The sequence below is a fragment of the Temnothorax nylanderi genome, unplaced genomic scaffold (genome assembly GCF_030848795.1).
Source record: "Temnothorax nylanderi isolate EJ_2023f unplaced genomic scaffold, tnyl_v1.0 TNYL_tig0034_pilon, whole genome shotgun sequence".
Lineage (NCBI taxonomy): Eukaryota > Metazoa > Arthropoda > Insecta > Hymenoptera > Formicidae > Temnothorax > Temnothorax nylanderi.
The window spans coordinates 214,496-230,837 of record NW_027249096.1 but is presented as its reverse complement, the minus strand read 5'-3'; the positions used below and the strand labels follow the sequence as shown (position 1 = coordinate 230,837).

Sequence of the window (16,342 nt, the reverse complement as noted above, 5' to 3'; positions counted from 1 at the left end):
TCACAAACTTCCTTGTTACCGATTTATTTATGTTATTTACGATCATAACAGGGAGTGCACTGGGTGCACTCAAATATACAATATAGATATGTACTCGTTAGAAAAGTATACACATCGTCCATACCGATATTATTGTTATGTTTGCCCATAAATTAATTACGTACGATGTACGATCGCTTTCATAATTAGAGTAAGTATTAAACGAAGTACTCATCCTTCGATTTAGACAGTTACAATACGTTACCAACGTAATTTTTGACGTACACTCATTTGCATGTATTTCGTCTTGTTCATATTCATAAGATAAACACACACGAGATCCATATATTCATATTTTATAATCCAATACGCAGTCCATTTACATTTCAAAGCCGATACTTTTTATCATTCATGAGTCTGCGACCCAGCGTACGAGGTGAATAAAAGGGAACGTTTAAATTTTTCACTGATGCATATGTAATAAAAACTGAAAGCTTACGTTAGCTTTAACATTCTAAATCGCATCCTGGAGCAATTTAAATAATTTTTTAACGATATTAATGGAGAGATTACTTTCCGTCGCCATTTTTATGTATAAGTACAGGTTTCTCGGGCTCGTTTAAATACTACTCTCAATATGGAGCGACTGTTCCACTTATTACATGAAGTTATTTGAGAAAGCTCAGTCCTGTGGTAGAATGTTCCACTTGTACGAAAAATACAGTAGTTTTTTTTCCTTTTTTTTTTCTATGGGCATCGCTGGAATAACGGAATAAATGAAAAATTCTCGAAGATTCAGAAAGATATTTCTTACGACTCATAGGCGAAAAAAGGCATATATAGTCGAAATTCGAAATATATTGACTCGAAATAGGGGGATAATCTAGGATTACTACAGAGCGCCGACTGAAGTTTCTATATCATGCATGTGTGTGGTTAGAACATACTAGCTATTATTAATATAACACTATACTTCTGCTACATAGGCTGCGGTCCACTTGACGCTACAAATGCTTTGAAGCGTTCTTCTTCTCCTTCTGTCTTTATTGAAAGAAAGGAGAAGAGGAATGCTTCGAAGCATTTGTAGCATCAAGTGGACTGCAGCCATAGTTACTTTGTTGGCACATTTTTTATGTCACTCGTATTATATCACCTCAGTTTTGATATTATATTCGATTATCTACGGTTTGTGTAATATATATAATTCTATATATGTATAGATTATACTTTTGTGGCGTAATTGCCAATTCTTCATGCAACTGACAAGGGCTTAAGAAACTTAAAGTCGCATAAAGTAAAATAAAGACGTAAATATAGTTAAAAATATATTTTGCCATTGTATCTCTATTTTATTTCTTATAAAACGTTTGAGGATACTCAATTTCTCGTCCATTTTCCAGAAACACCCATATTTCTTCGGTACTTAGATTCTCTCCACACATTCTGTGTAAACGTCACCGGACAAGTGTTCTTAGAAATATGTCAATAAAGCAGAATTCACACAGACCTATCAAAGACATTCACAAATTTGGCCAAATGCAGTTCACCAAAAAATTAAACAGTTTTCTCACTGATCTACGTTAAATCTCATATTTCCAAAGTATTATTTCGATTATATTCTTAAATGCATACACGTAAATAATATATTCATAATTCATCGAATTATTAAGAAAACTGCATTTTTTTTGCCTTTTTCCTATACGATATAAATAATTAACTTACACGACGTATATTATTATTTATTATCAAGTTCACAATTGAGTAGTCGCGTTAGTTGCAAACGTACATACGTGTACGAAGCAGCCGCTGATATACGTGGACTCTGGGACCACGTGTGTTACTTGTACGTATATGTGTGTGTGTCAATATGCGTATGTGTTTCAGATACATTATCACAAACAGTGCCCGTTTGCATCGAGCATTATGTTTAAACATATATCACGTTAATAGAACATTTGCGCAGAAGTGGTAGCGAGCGTGAAATAATAAACGACGCATAGATCCAACGCTATATTTGTACTACCTTAAGACATCTACCGTATTCAATTGCACTCTGCCGTTAATATAATCCGTCACTCGCCTAAATCTGCCTGCATTCGTCTGTCTCATATCTTTATCGAGGATAAGGCCTTATACTCCTCACTCTTATGTTCGTCTTCTATAAAAACTTACTTTATCTGACCTCCACGGGTTAATCTAGAACATTTAAGTTACCGTCATGTTCAACATCACGTGTGATAAGAGGAGATTCTATGGGGATATACTGTAAATACAACAACCTGCGTTTGAAACGGTGCGGGACCAGCCCGGCACTATCGCGAGCAACAAGTTCGACAAAGACAAAGCAAAACGCAAATTCATCTCGTTTCCGTCACGATCGCCATCGGATCGTCGGAATTGAGCAACGCATATTTATGTTTCGCGAGTGATCGATTTTTCGTATTATGGCTTTACGTATCGTTTATTATTTCATGCCTGCTGCACGAGGTAAGATTGCAAAGCACAGAATTCGCCTTCCGGCCTTCCTTTGAGACAGAGGTTGTACTTAAGTCAGTCAAGCGATGTGCATTAAATGACGACAGAAGGAGACGATGTCCAAGCCGACGTCCGACAATATTTGCGAGATTCCGTAGTGTTTACTCTCCGCCTTTTGTCTTCATCTGCAATGCGAGTTTTGTCAGAAGCGCCGATGAAAATTACTGAACTTTTTATCATCTTGTTTAATATTGATTGATTTTATCATCTCATCATGCAAGATTTTAAATTTCTAGCGAGAATTTAGAATTTAGTTCTAGACTATTAGCAAACTATTGGCAAACTACTCTAATCTCTAATTATAATTGCAAACTACAATCCGCGCCAAAGAGTTAAACCCACCTGCCGTTTAAGCAGCTCAGGCTTACTGGGAGCGGTTCCGAATCTACGGCTGCAATATGGCCAGATACAGTTTCCATTAACGGATACCATTGTGCCACCGGTTTTCTTGGATTATCTAACATTTCCAACCAGTGATCACGGCCAATTCCAATGAAGCTCGATCCAATCGCGGTGCAGCCCATCAACTCATTCGACCCGATTCTAAAACATACGTAAAACATTAAACATTTTGCATTTTTGTCTTAATAAAAAAAAAAATTCTGTAAAATTTACTGAAAAATTGTTCTTACCTGTCGTAATCAATTACTTTCACTATAAGACTGACATCTTCGATGTTGTCTGAGGGAACGTCGAAAACGAGTGCCTCGTTGTAGATAGGGTAAAGAGTGTTCTTCTTCACCGTTGTCTTTTTCTTCTTTATTCTTTTGCCTTGGCACAGCAGGTAGACTTTCACATAGGGATCTAATGAGGAAATGAAACATATTCAGTCGATTATAGATAATAATATAATAACATAATTATGATAATAATGGAACTAATCAATGATAATGAAGATAATAGAATAATAACGTTATATTTTCAATAAGATTTTTTCATTAATATTGTAATCGCAAAAAATGTCTGATCCATTCGGACCTGATTTGCCTGTTATATCCATTCCTTTCAGGTTTCTGGCTTTGACGACGGTTAATGTCAACCGACCGGCCGTTGGTAGATAGCACAACGACAACATCAATTCTCCCAGATCGACCTTCTCCTACAATATTGAAAGGTTAAAGTTGTACATCCGAAACAACCGTTCAAAAAAAAAATTAAATCGTTCATCTCACGCAAATTAAGGTACCTGCAAAGCACAAAGGATGTCCATCGTGTATTCGATTTCTTGCTCGAGGTCAGTGCATTCTAAAAGCCCCTTAAGAACAACTTGTCCAATGAGATCGTGACGTGAAAACCGATCAAAGTCGTAAACTGAGAATTGCAGGTAACGTTCCCTCAGTTCTTCATATGATACGCTAATAAAATAAATTACATATCAAGCACTGCGTTTTAATTTCTCTTACGTAATTACGTAATTTAGTACACATAATTGAAACCTAAAAACAAAAAAATCTTTCAAGATAAACTTGTAAATTTCTTTACCTAAAAATAAACGTTTCATTGAATATCGGGTTCAAATTTTTTCGATGTACTTTTGTCTGAAACTTCTTTTTCCTATCTGGCAACAGGTATACCTTGACGTACGGATCACTGCTGCCCGTTACATCCTTTATCGGCAATTCGCGAGCTTCCAGAACCTAATATCAGAGAACCAAATATCATTGAATTTGACAGATATAATTATACGAGAATAAAATAACAATAAAACTAATATCGTGCTAAAGAGATGGAGATCGAATAATATTAGTGATATTAAATGTTATATTATTTTTATCTTGTGACATTTAGATTTGTATGTAGACAATAGTAAAAAAAAGTATAGTTAATTAAACAATTGTATAATCGTATTACGTAAACAGTATAAAATCTGACTCCCTTTTATAAACAATAGTTTCGAAATGTTAGAGTTTTATAAAAATTTACGTAATATAACGCAACGCGGCAAATGGAGCAAAGGCCGATAATAGCATCATATTTAAATTTATCTTTGGAGCGTGGTGTGCCGTGCATAATTGATCTTAATGCACTTGAATTCGCCACAGTAATAGCTTAATGTAGCCGGCATTACCTAATCTACACATTACCACGGTTAATTCTAGTACAGGAGGATGTATGTCCATCATAAATGCAATATTGTGATACTACATTATCATTATTCAATATCTCGCGTGCTGAATATAACCCAGGTATATATATATTCAGCTCGCACACAAACGCGATTGAAATGCAAACTCATTTATTCATACACGGGACACGTTATTTTCTAGTCCACGAAAATTTTACACCTCATTTATACAATTTTGAATTTATTTTGTTTAATATTTTATCAAATATATATTGTTTATCGTAGTTTTTTCTACCTGCCGTGCTACATAATTAAAAAAAATCCGTTATTGTATAATTTACGATATATATTTTATCATGCATCTATTTTAATATAACTAAAATTTGCGACAAATCATAAAAAAATGTTGCGCGATACTTACTTTGACAACAAGACCTTCGATTTCCTTGTCATAGCGAAGAGCAAAATGTAATTTTCCAGCGTATTCCATTTCTGTTGTACTGGAGCTTTCCGCGCTCTCTTGTCTCACGAGCTCTTTCTTATACAACTCCGGCTGCACAGTGTTAACAGTTCATATTATATCTCGTGAGTAAAATAAAACATTTTTAATTATGCATGCATTTACGTAATGTCAATCAATTTATAAAAGAATTAAGGTAACTGAAAATAAATCGGAAAACTGGAATATACGGAACGCTATATGTTACACGATAAGCTTGCTTCAAAAGGAATCAAATGACATTGCGTCGCTGTTTGCATTTCAGCATCCGTCATAACAAAGATACAAATATCGAAATAATGGCCCAAAATACCTTGATAAGACCAAGGCTGGAGTCACTGCGATTTTCGATGCTGCAAATGCTGAATTTAATGTTAGGCAGATCAAGCCGATGCGATAATTGACGTTGGAAGCTTTGATGTCTCATTGGCACGATGGGCAGAGTGGTTTGACGCAGCACCTGATAAAATGTTAACATTGAAATAGCCGCAGAATTTTACAGAACGTTCTACTAATTCGAATTTGCCAACAATACCTTTTTATTCTCTTTCTGCTCTTGAATGTATTCATGGGTAATCGGCTCTGATTGGAGGTCCGGGAGAGAATGGCTGATGCGAATCGCATTTTGCTGAATCTGATCGGTCTCTGTATCCTCGGTATTCTCATGTCGAGTCATGCTCATCAACCATCGCCAAGTGGAAGAGCATTGGAAGCTCACCGCCGCCAGAAGGACCAGGCCAACTAGGGCCACCCCTCCCGCTATCAGAAACTGATAGGGGAAATTCTCGCTCCATTCCTCTAGAAAAAACAAAGCCTCGTTACCGTAACTCGTTGGAAGCGAATAAGTATTGGGATCGTAAGGTATAAATAAGGCACAAATACAAATACACGTATAGATACAAATACACGTATACGTATAAATACAAATACACGTATACGTGTAATAAAGTTGTAAGCGAATAAGCAGATATATACACGGAAAGAACGGTTTTGCTGAATTATCTAAAAATTTTGCTAGATACAGATCTGAAAATAATTTTGTTGAACCATCAAAATAATTATGTAGAACACTCAAACTGATTGCTAAAATGTCACAATTTTTTACAGCATTATCATCATACTTCAGCGACCTACCATAATTATTTTGATGATGCAACAAAATTATTTTCAGATCTGTATCTATATAGTTAAATTTTCAGATACTTCAGCAAAACCGTTCTTTCCGTGTATGTAATATAATAAATAAATTTTTTGTTATATTCCTATCTTGCTTCTTGAAATTTATGAAAAACCTTTATTTAAGTTTGTCCATTAAGCGGAATGCTAATTGTAAGCTGCATAGGTGAACCGTAACATAGTGAAAGGATCGAATAAAATATTCACAGGAATTCATATCGCTATAAAACGTTACGTTATATCGTCTATTGGACCATGTAATTTAATGAAGGATAATGAAAATCATATTGTACGTATAAGCTACTACTAATTAGATTGAAAATCATATAATTTCAAATCGCTGTTCGTAAAGTAGATGGAGTATCCGAAGAGAAAGCATAACTTTCATTAAATTTATGCAACATAGAAAGAAGAAAATGCAGATGAGAAAGGCCGTACCAATAAATCGCATTCGTGTGTGTGTGTGTGTGTGTGTGTGTGTGTATGCGAGGAATACGTCAGCATGCGCATCCCACGACAAAGAGAATGGTATCCTTGGTTTGAGGCAAATGAAGAGACGTACGCCAACGTTTCGAGCTTTCCGTTCTCGTTTATATCGAGAACAATGCGTGTCTTGCTAATGACAGAAATATCTTTCCTTTTTGCTTTAACGTAGTGGAGCAAGTTATCAGCTGCATATAAGTATAATATATGATGCATTTTCCTCCGGCATATTTCATACTCAACTCTGAGATCAAACCACGCTCGGGAATTGACTAGAGGGAGTTTATTGTAAAAGATATTTCTGCGTGTGCACAATCGGTAGTCTTAACTTATTCTTTGCTTATGATTTTAGAAGATAAATTTTTGTGAGAATTTTACCTTTGATTTCTCAAGAGGTAAGAAAAAAGAATGTTATTTACCTGAAAAGATTTTCTTTTTAAACGCATAATATCATATCTGCTTTGATCAGTATTTTTAATTTATTATTTGCTTACGATTTTAAAAATAAATTTTTGTGAGAATTTTATTTTTTGATTTCTTAAATGGCAAGAAAAAGAAGAATTTCTCAAGTATTTTGACCTGAAAATATCTTTTTAGACGTATCATATCATATCTGCTGTTATCGGCGAAAAGCGATATCAGAGATTATTTTTTAGAAATGACTCACTGTCGAAAACTGTTGGAAATGTTACTACACATACTATGCGGGAAGTAATAGGAAATCGATGCGCGATTGGTCACACAGAACCTTTGATAATTGACTAAATTGCGCATGTACGAGACAGAGCACATATTACCGTTTTTTCCTCCGTTTTGTCCTTTTTCGCGTGTGCAATCATGGCTGTTTAAAAGAGAGAATGGTGCGTACTGTGCCTTTTATCTTTGAAAACAATGGAACAAAACCAGCAAACAAAACCGTGTATGCGGGTTTTTTGCTGCTTGTTGCCACTTGCAACGAGCAAATGAAATAGAATCATGCGGCGAACAAGAGTGCGCGTAGGTAGTTTACTGTTGCGTTGTAAAGTTTTCATTTGTTATTATGATAGCAGATGTCTCGCGTCGAGTTAACTTTTGCCCGCGTCGCGCTCTATTCAATCATACGCATGTAAAATCCCGTCACGAGTGTAACAGTTTTTTCCACGTAAATAACAATGTTTATAAGAGAGGCATAAAATGTGTGTGCCCTTGAACTCAATGACGACGCGGACTTACAATTGGTTGCAATATCACAAGGAAGTCTTTCTGCACTTTGTGATTCAATTCGAACTTTTCCAATTCTATAATCCGTTTTCCGGTTCCGGCTTTCCGGATATTTTACTGCTCTACAGCTGTATACATAAAAAAATATCTTTTTATTGTATTTCTTTTTCTTTTATAAAGACCATCACTGTACCATCGACATGCGACAGGGAGATTGAGAACGCTTTTGACGACATTGAAATCGAATGTCATCATAAATTAAAATACACATGGTTCCAGTATGCTTTCTTCACGTTGTATGTATTTATGTGTTGCGAACTAAAAGCTTATACTTGCGTGACAAATATGTGAAGTTTTCAACGCAGAGTACGATTTACGAGATACTTTTTCGTAGGTGTCATGCCGAGTCGCAGTAATGTATATGGTCAAATGATTGATGATCGAGGTTTAGTGAATTACGAGGTCGCTGCCATCGCAAGACTTCTAATATTTGTCGTCAATAATAACTAAGTTTCATTTCCTCGACATTTCTCGAGAGATTTTTCTCATTAATAACTTTCCCCGGATAACACGTACATGATAAATAAATTACGCTTGTATTTACGATTCTTCTCACGATCGTTAAATAAAGAGAAAAAAATTAGATCAAAACAACGCATGTGAATGTTAAAGTTATTCCAATATGTTTTCAATCTTAAATTATATCTTGATCATTTATTTAAAACAAATTATATAACATTAATTTGACAATACACCCAAATATTTATATTTTATTAGCATATTTATTATCAAAGCACAATTGATCGAAAATATTTGTAAATATCGCAAGCATTGTTTCGGAATATGGGAAATTATTGAAATATTACCCTTGTAATATCAAATCAATCAATCTGAAATTCGGTCTTTAAGGCTCATATAGCAACGGGTAAGCAATAATTGAAAACAACCTATCCTATTTCTCCAACCTGTTGTCCAATCGAATTTCGATCTGTAACCGATACACGCGCTTGTCATCCTGTTAAAACATGCCAATAACTTTTTTCATTTATTGCGCTAAAATCTTGCGTATGACGTTCGCTATCCCTGACCCTTTCCTTTGCACGAAGAACTCGAATAGTCCTTCGCATGCTATATTAGGATGCTCCTTACAAGGCCAAGGAATTTACATACCGTATTCAGGCTTCCGTATCAATGCTTTCACCATTAATCACATTATACATAAATACATTTTGATAATTCTAAGGAGTTCTGTTTTATATCGATTCAGTATTAATGTACGTTATAACGAGTGTATGTTATAACAAATATTTGTTACGGCCTAAAAAAATATTGCTTCGAACATAGGTTTCGTTTCGTTGAATACTGGCGGCCTTGACCTCTTCCTTCTCGACCCTCTCTGACCTTCGTTTCTTTAGACTCCACCAACCCTCCTTGTCTTTTCCCCTATCGCTTTGTGAAAAATCCGTCGTCGTTGAAATTTATTATTTCTGAAATTTTGTATCGTTTGATATTCATGTATTTCTTTATACCAGAATATAATCTATTCGCTACCTGCTCTCTTGCTTATTTATTACTTTTATACACACACATATAATATATATATATATATATATATATATATATATATATAATGTATGAATCATGATTGTGTTTGAGAGAGGATTTTATTTATAATTTTATGTACCATATATGTAATATATAGAGAACATTGTACGCATCAAAATAAATACATGAATATATCCAAATGTAATTATATTATAACATTATTATTTATAATATTATAAATAGAATTCTGTCCCAGATTTTATTTCCTGAATTACAAATTATTTAAAATAAACTCGTTTTATTTAATGGCTCAAGTTCAACGTAAGAGTGGTAGATACACTTTATCCCTGCTGCTTATAATTTCAGTTTTCGAATAGCTTTTCTCAGAGGGGTTGTTCTAGAATTGAAATGCGCGTACGTTTGTCTCGTATCAAGGAATCGACACAACCTCCACATTTCCCTTGTACATCTCCCTAACGTAATCTTCGAACGTATAACCTTCATGTCATATGTATTAACCTAATTAATAATAAAGTATATGTACAATGTTTGAATTAATTTAACATACTTTGAAATTAATAATTAGTAATTATTTAATAAACAGTATAAATATTAATAACTCTACTTAAATATTTCGTTATTTAATAGTCACATATATATATAATATAGATATATATAAGATATCCCACGTTTTCATATCTTTTCTCTTCATCTATTTTTCGATTTTTAATTAAATTTAGAAATAAAAAAAATGAGAAAATTTGCAATACAATTAGAAATTAAGCATTAAAAAATGCATTTTTCTTTACATATATGTATATATTAAGAAAATATTAATAATGTTTAATCAATTATTATAATAACAGTTATGTTATTTAGTTTTATTATAATGTACGATAACATAACTGCTAAAATTTCTAACACACTATATATTGTTATACATATACATATTTATATTAGATAGAGATGAAATATGTAGATAGATAGACATAACAAATTTTTTATCATATTGAAGTTGCAAATCCAGTAATTCGATAACATGTCCAGAAATGTCGATAGCAAAACGTATTCCGCAGCTCACATAACTTCGCATATCAAAATATCATATATTTGTGATGTAATAGTTATATGCCACGTGTATTTATTTGGCAAATATGGATAACAAACAAAATATATCAACAACTAAACTAACAAACGCTGCGGACATTTTGAACAATCTGTTCGACTTTGAAATGACTGGAAAACGACAAGAGGATAGTGATTTGTCAACTGAAAATGTGAAACCGCATTTTAAGCCTTGGCGTATTTTCATCAATCATATTGACAGTTATCACGGAAAGATATTAACTGATGTATGTATCTGATGATTTATTATATATATATATATATATTTATTTATTTATTTATTTATTTATCGTATAATATTGTATATGTATATACAAAATATTATCTCAATATTTGTATATAAAATTGGGAACAAATTTTCACCAAAGTCAAAGAAAAATTGCCGCTACAAATTTTAATATAATATTTTTAAAAGAAAATTTTCAATCTTCTTTTCACAAAGATCTTTAATTCTAAGTTTAATACAAAGCTTGATGGAAAAATAACAAATCTTTTATACTAATCTATTAAATACGCAGATACATTAGAAAATGCTTTAGGTAAAAATTATAAAAATAATACTTATTTTTTTGTCTGTACTTTTTTCATATTATTTTGATTTTAACACCATAATTCTGTTTCGTTATATATTTTTGTCATTGCTTTTTGGCAATATAAATTCGTACAAGTGTGGAAGAAATATACATTTTATGTATGTAGGACCAATATTAAAATGATAATATTGTTGTTTTAAAAAAATGCAATTGTTAACAAAAATGATATTAAATGGATTATTAAAAAAATAAGTAAAAAGCATATTAAGTTAAGTATTGGAACAAAGAAATTTTTTTAGCTATTTTGAAAAGCATTTAATTATTCAAACATACAATGTATTGTATCATCTCGCTTTGAATTAATTGTATGTTCCGAAATATGCGAGTATCGCGATAAAATGCTTTCCAAAGCATAGCTTTTGAAAGCTATGGCAATCAGAAACTTATGAATATGGAAACCTTTGATTCGAACACCACGTGCATTGTGTTAACCATACTAGTGCGCAATAATCAATAAAAAAGAATAATTTAAAAAATCTTTCAACGTTTCCTTTTTAATCATACCGATAAGGTAACCGTAACGCTGCATGAACTAACCGCTTTATATTGCTTTCCACAAAGTAAAATAAAAATTGCATGAAAAATGATCGTTATTACTTTTGCATTTGCCCTCGAGGGTTTCTCACAGCTCATAGTTGATTTGTTATCTTTAACCATTGTAGCGTAGCTTATGAAACAAATATTTTGGTTTGCGGTTCAGTTTGTAAAACTAACATTACATCAATATACATCGACAAATTGGATCGTCAGATGGTTCAGAATAATGGTACTAAATAAAAGATGTACGCTGATGCGCACAAAAAACTTTTCAAAGGCATGTCGTATAAAGCGGACTTTAAACCAACTCAGTAGAATTGCATAATATTCTTTCATTCATATTTCTCATTAAATACGCGACGGCAATACTTTTCTTTTTCTATTATAGAATCTTTGAAAGTAGGTCGTAGAATTTGATTAGCCTATGAGATACTTTTTCTGTTTATAAATATTTTTTGTAACGAGATATTAATCTAGAAGAAAATAATATTGATTAATCTAGAAGAAAAAAAATAATGCGCATATATTTATACATAAATAAAATATGCAAATAGGTTTTAGAGGTAATTTTAAATGTAATTTTTAAATTAAATTATTAACGAATAACACTTATATAATTAATATATTGTGCTAAAATTGAGCTTATTAATAATGTTCAGGTACTATCGGATACTATCTATATCGATCCACTAAGTACACCACCAGACGCTCCGCCGGACGAAGAAGATGAATTCGAGGACGAAGGTGATGAGTATGCAGAAGGAAATGAGAGACAGAAAAGAAAGTGGCCGGACAAGAGTGCAGAAGTTCCAAGAAAATACGAAGTGATCGGTACAGTTCTGGATCGCGAGGTAATATCTTCAAGTTCTTTTGAATTTCAAGTTTCATCAAGTTCGATAACGGTGGTTTCTCGGTATTTCGAAATTAAAGTATGCCTTTATCGGATATTTCTCTCGCAAGTGCATGGATTTTTTATATGCGCGTTTTTAACGCATCTGACCTGAATATGTTAATAGTAGTCATAGTAGATATGAGTTGTATGCACATTATTGATTAATGTATATGTTAACGCTTTTATATCGTGCGTTCACATGCCATTACGCGTCTTGATACGAGAATCAGTAATAAAATAAGACGAAGACGAGTGCAAGAAGCGAAGAAGTCTGCGAGAAAAAAGTGTGATAAATTTGTTAGCACATAATACTACTTGATTTTCATCGCTGTCCGACAGTACTCGTGCCCAGAGGACGTAATGGTGATTAACTCGGACGACCAAGGCCTTCTTTTATCTGAGTTGACGAATTGTAGTGTCATTATCTATGACATTACACAGGAACCAGACCAAATCAAAGAAGCATGTTGGGTCTTGAAGGGTACGTTGATACAAATACATTGCTTCCATTTTAATATAAATATATTGCTTTCATTTTAATTTAACATTGTAAGAAGAGAAATGTGATCTTCGTAAAATAAATTATTTTACTTTTAATAAAAGATTTTTGCATTTTATGTGTCAATATACTTAATTAAACATGGAATCAAATTCTCGATATTCAACTTGAAATTCCGTTTCTTGCAAATTGCATTGTAAAATAGACGCAGAGTTGGAAAATGAAATTTGCCTTTTAATTAATTAATAATTAAGGCAAGAATGGTGTAATTTCATTATCCTTCCTGATGTCCATAGATTTAACGCGAAATAGAGAGAAGAAAATGCTAAAGTATATTAATTATATTAGAGATTGGATATTTCATTATAATAAAATATATTTACATAAAAAATGTTTAATTAAAAAAATGTAGCATAGAAAAATAGTGTCGTATATTTTGAGCATTAATTAAAAACAATCCTTTTTCGAATTAAGTCGTGTAATTAGTAGGAATTATTAGATGCCTGTGTAGTTTAAATTTTCATTTTTTATTCCGTTGGGGAATAAGTAATAAAACGAGATATCTATACCTAGCTCGTCTTATCGTTTAAGTAATAAAAGGAAGTTGCTTGATGCACTAAGCCATTATTAAAAAATAAAAGACTCTAAAACTTACGGCCACTTAGGGTTTTATCGAGACAATAAATATAGTCTCTTCTGATTTTAGAGATTGTTCACATGCTGGAAAGTATGGAGAAAAAATCGCCAAAAGCCTTCAAACGAGAGGAGCCAACACGACATTTTATTTTGATTTCCACCATAATGACGTGGGCTTTCACGAAGCCGTTAAATCCGGCAGATCCAGATTTACCGTTCACGGAAGCAGATTATCGAAAGCGAAAGCCCCATCCGAATTACAAGGAACATATTCAGTGTGAGAGAGAGGTTGTGGCTGTGAAGAAGCTCGCTAATTTAAAGAACAAATTGAAAACTCTGGTGATTTGTTGCGGTATCACCTACGGCGAAGAGGAAGGTTCGCTTCATTATTTGTTCAAAATGGCCTGGCAAAACGCGCCTTTCTTACCGATATTTGGTGAGGAACGGAACAAGATACCTCTTTTACACGTTCGCGACTTGGCCGCGTGAGTGTGATAATAGAAAGAAAATATATGATCCCATTTATCTGGTTCGAGAAATTGCGATATTGGTATTCATTTCGACGTTTGAAGAATAAAACAGATGCGCCTCGAAATACATTATATAAGAAATTCAAGGCTTTGTGCAGTATAAAGTTATATTTGCAATAAATCTTTTTCTTATTAATATCATCTTTAATATTAAATCTAGTATCACCAAATATTGATAATATAGCAATATCGTAATAAAAAATTTAATTGACAATATAATGCTATTTTTCTCATTGATTTCATTTTTTTATATCAGAAAAACATTTTATAAATTAATGTCTCTACATATACTCTTTAAAGAGAATTGATATTATTATAAAAATATTGGCAACAATAAAAATAATAATACAATAGTTTATATTACATACATGCATATATTATATATAAATATAATAGATATCGCGACTTCAAAATGTTTCATTATTCCTGAAAAAGTTTAATATTCTATAAATCTTGATGCGTTGATGGGTGATATTAACGTAAGCTTGTTGGAGCACGCTGGAGTTCTAATTGTCTGGCTAGCCAAATCCGCTTATCGTTACAAGTAATTTGATTTTCAGAACTGTATCGTCGGTGCTACAAAATTGGCCTCCGATGCGGTATATCGTCGCGGTGGAGCAAGAATTAATCTCTCAAAATACGATCGTTAAGGTACGAATTCTTTCACTTATTGACTAACTAAATATCGTATTACAAATATTTTTTTATATTTCCTGCTTTTGTTTTTTTATTTAAATATGCATTTGCAATAAGAAAAACAGACACAGTACAAATAAATATAAAACCATTATTATTGCAGTCTTTATCGCATTATCTTTTCTGCATAAATGTTTATTGACCTCAATTACTCGAAATGGGGGTTGATTTCAATAATTCCCTTCATATTCCGTTTTACTGGCGCAAACCAGTTTTTGAAACATTCTTCGTCCTACTTGCATAAACTGGTTTATACAAGTAAGCGGAGAAAAGAATTCAAGTACTTTGAGTGGATTTTAGCGAGCCCGTTGAAAGATTGCGAATATTAACTCTTCGCCATAATTTACGAATATTTTCTTTATTATGAAGATTTGCATACCGCGTGCAAACAGTCTCAATACTGTTGCTAAGTCTTTATAAAACGCAAAGACATTAGTCTCTTCAATAGTCTTTCAATAATAGTCGTATTATTATTCTTTTACGCAATAAGGTACATTTTTAGTAAAATAAATTTTCAAGAAATTACAAAATAAAGTAAACGATTTGGAAATTAATGTACTACGATGTATATATAAAGTATTTTTAGCTTCTGATTAATATCTTTGTAACAGAAAATCAGTCAGGGTTTAACTACCGGTAAGGTGAAAAACGTATCGAAGGAAGAGGCCCTTTTACTGCCGGAAGTTTCACAGCAGATATACGATCAGATGACAGTAGATTTAAACATCGATCCCGTATATATCATCGATCGAATACGCTGGTATTTTGACATGCCGTTCCGAGACATTGTAGACGCAGTCATAGAGGAATATAAAGCAGCGCGAAATATACGCCCGGTGAAAATAATCGTTCTTGGTCCACCCGCATCTGGGAAAACCCGGATCGCTCGATATCTCGCGAAACATTATGGAATACCTTACGTTCACGTGAAAACATTGATCTCTGATACAATTCAAAAATTGGTGAGCTTGTATTTATTCACGAAAAGTGAAAATTGTTGTTAATACACATTCTGTATATAACAATTAGCAATAAAGTCAGCAATCGCGCAATTCTAAGGTCGACGACATCGAAGCCGCGAAAGCAGATACAGCACAAGATGACCTGAGAGATGCAGCAGAAAGTGCTGTTGGCGACGAGGGTAAAGGGGCTAAGGAAGAAGATGCAGAAGACAAAAAAGAGATTATTGTGAGCCCGGTAAAGTTGCAGGAGCAGCTTGACGAGATCCGGTCTAACATGGCAGCGAATAATGGCCGTCTCGACGATATCATCTTGAACAAGTTATTAAATATTTATGTGCTATTTTTGCAATATCTCTTCAGCGAGCGGTTACTCGAGCTCGGCGTCACCAA

At 33.1% G+C, this 16,342-nt stretch overlaps 2 protein-coding genes across 2 annotated transcripts in view; one reads left to right on the top strand and one right to left on the bottom strand.

Annotated features, from left to right (window-relative positions):
• Positions 1 to 8: 8 nt before the first annotated feature.
• LOC139770900 (synaptotagmin-10) overlaps positions 9 to 16,342 on the bottom strand; it is a 30,493-nt gene continuing 14,159 nt past the window's right edge. The window contains exons 2-10 of the mRNA XM_071703167.1: positions 5,614 to 5,876; positions 5,392 to 5,538; positions 5,001 to 5,132; positions 3,997 to 4,151; positions 3,701 to 3,869; positions 3,493 to 3,613; positions 3,147 to 3,318; positions 2,857 to 3,057; positions 9 to 2,639 (exon numbers count right to left, since the gene is read on the bottom strand). Coding sequence (XP_071559268.1) covers positions 2,636 to 2,639; positions 2,857 to 3,057; positions 3,147 to 3,318; positions 3,493 to 3,613; positions 3,701 to 3,869; positions 3,997 to 4,151; positions 5,001 to 5,132; positions 5,392 to 5,538; positions 5,614 to 5,876 — 1,364 coding nt within the window. The 3' untranslated portion in view covers positions 9 to 2,635. The remainder of the gene's footprint in view (positions 2,640 to 2,856; positions 3,058 to 3,146; positions 3,319 to 3,492; positions 3,614 to 3,700; positions 3,870 to 3,996; positions 4,152 to 5,000; positions 5,133 to 5,391; positions 5,539 to 5,613; positions 5,877 to 16,342) is intronic.
• Positions 12,357 to 14,338, top strand: LOC139770892 (adenylate kinase 7-like). Its single transcript, XM_071703146.1, has 2 exons — positions 12,357 to 13,110; positions 13,835 to 14,338. The coding sequence occupies exons 1-2, from the start codon at positions 12,990 to 12,992 to the stop codon at positions 14,251 to 14,253; spliced, it is 540 nt and encodes a 179-aa protein (XP_071559247.1). The 5' UTR covers positions 12,357 to 12,989; the 3' UTR covers positions 14,254 to 14,338.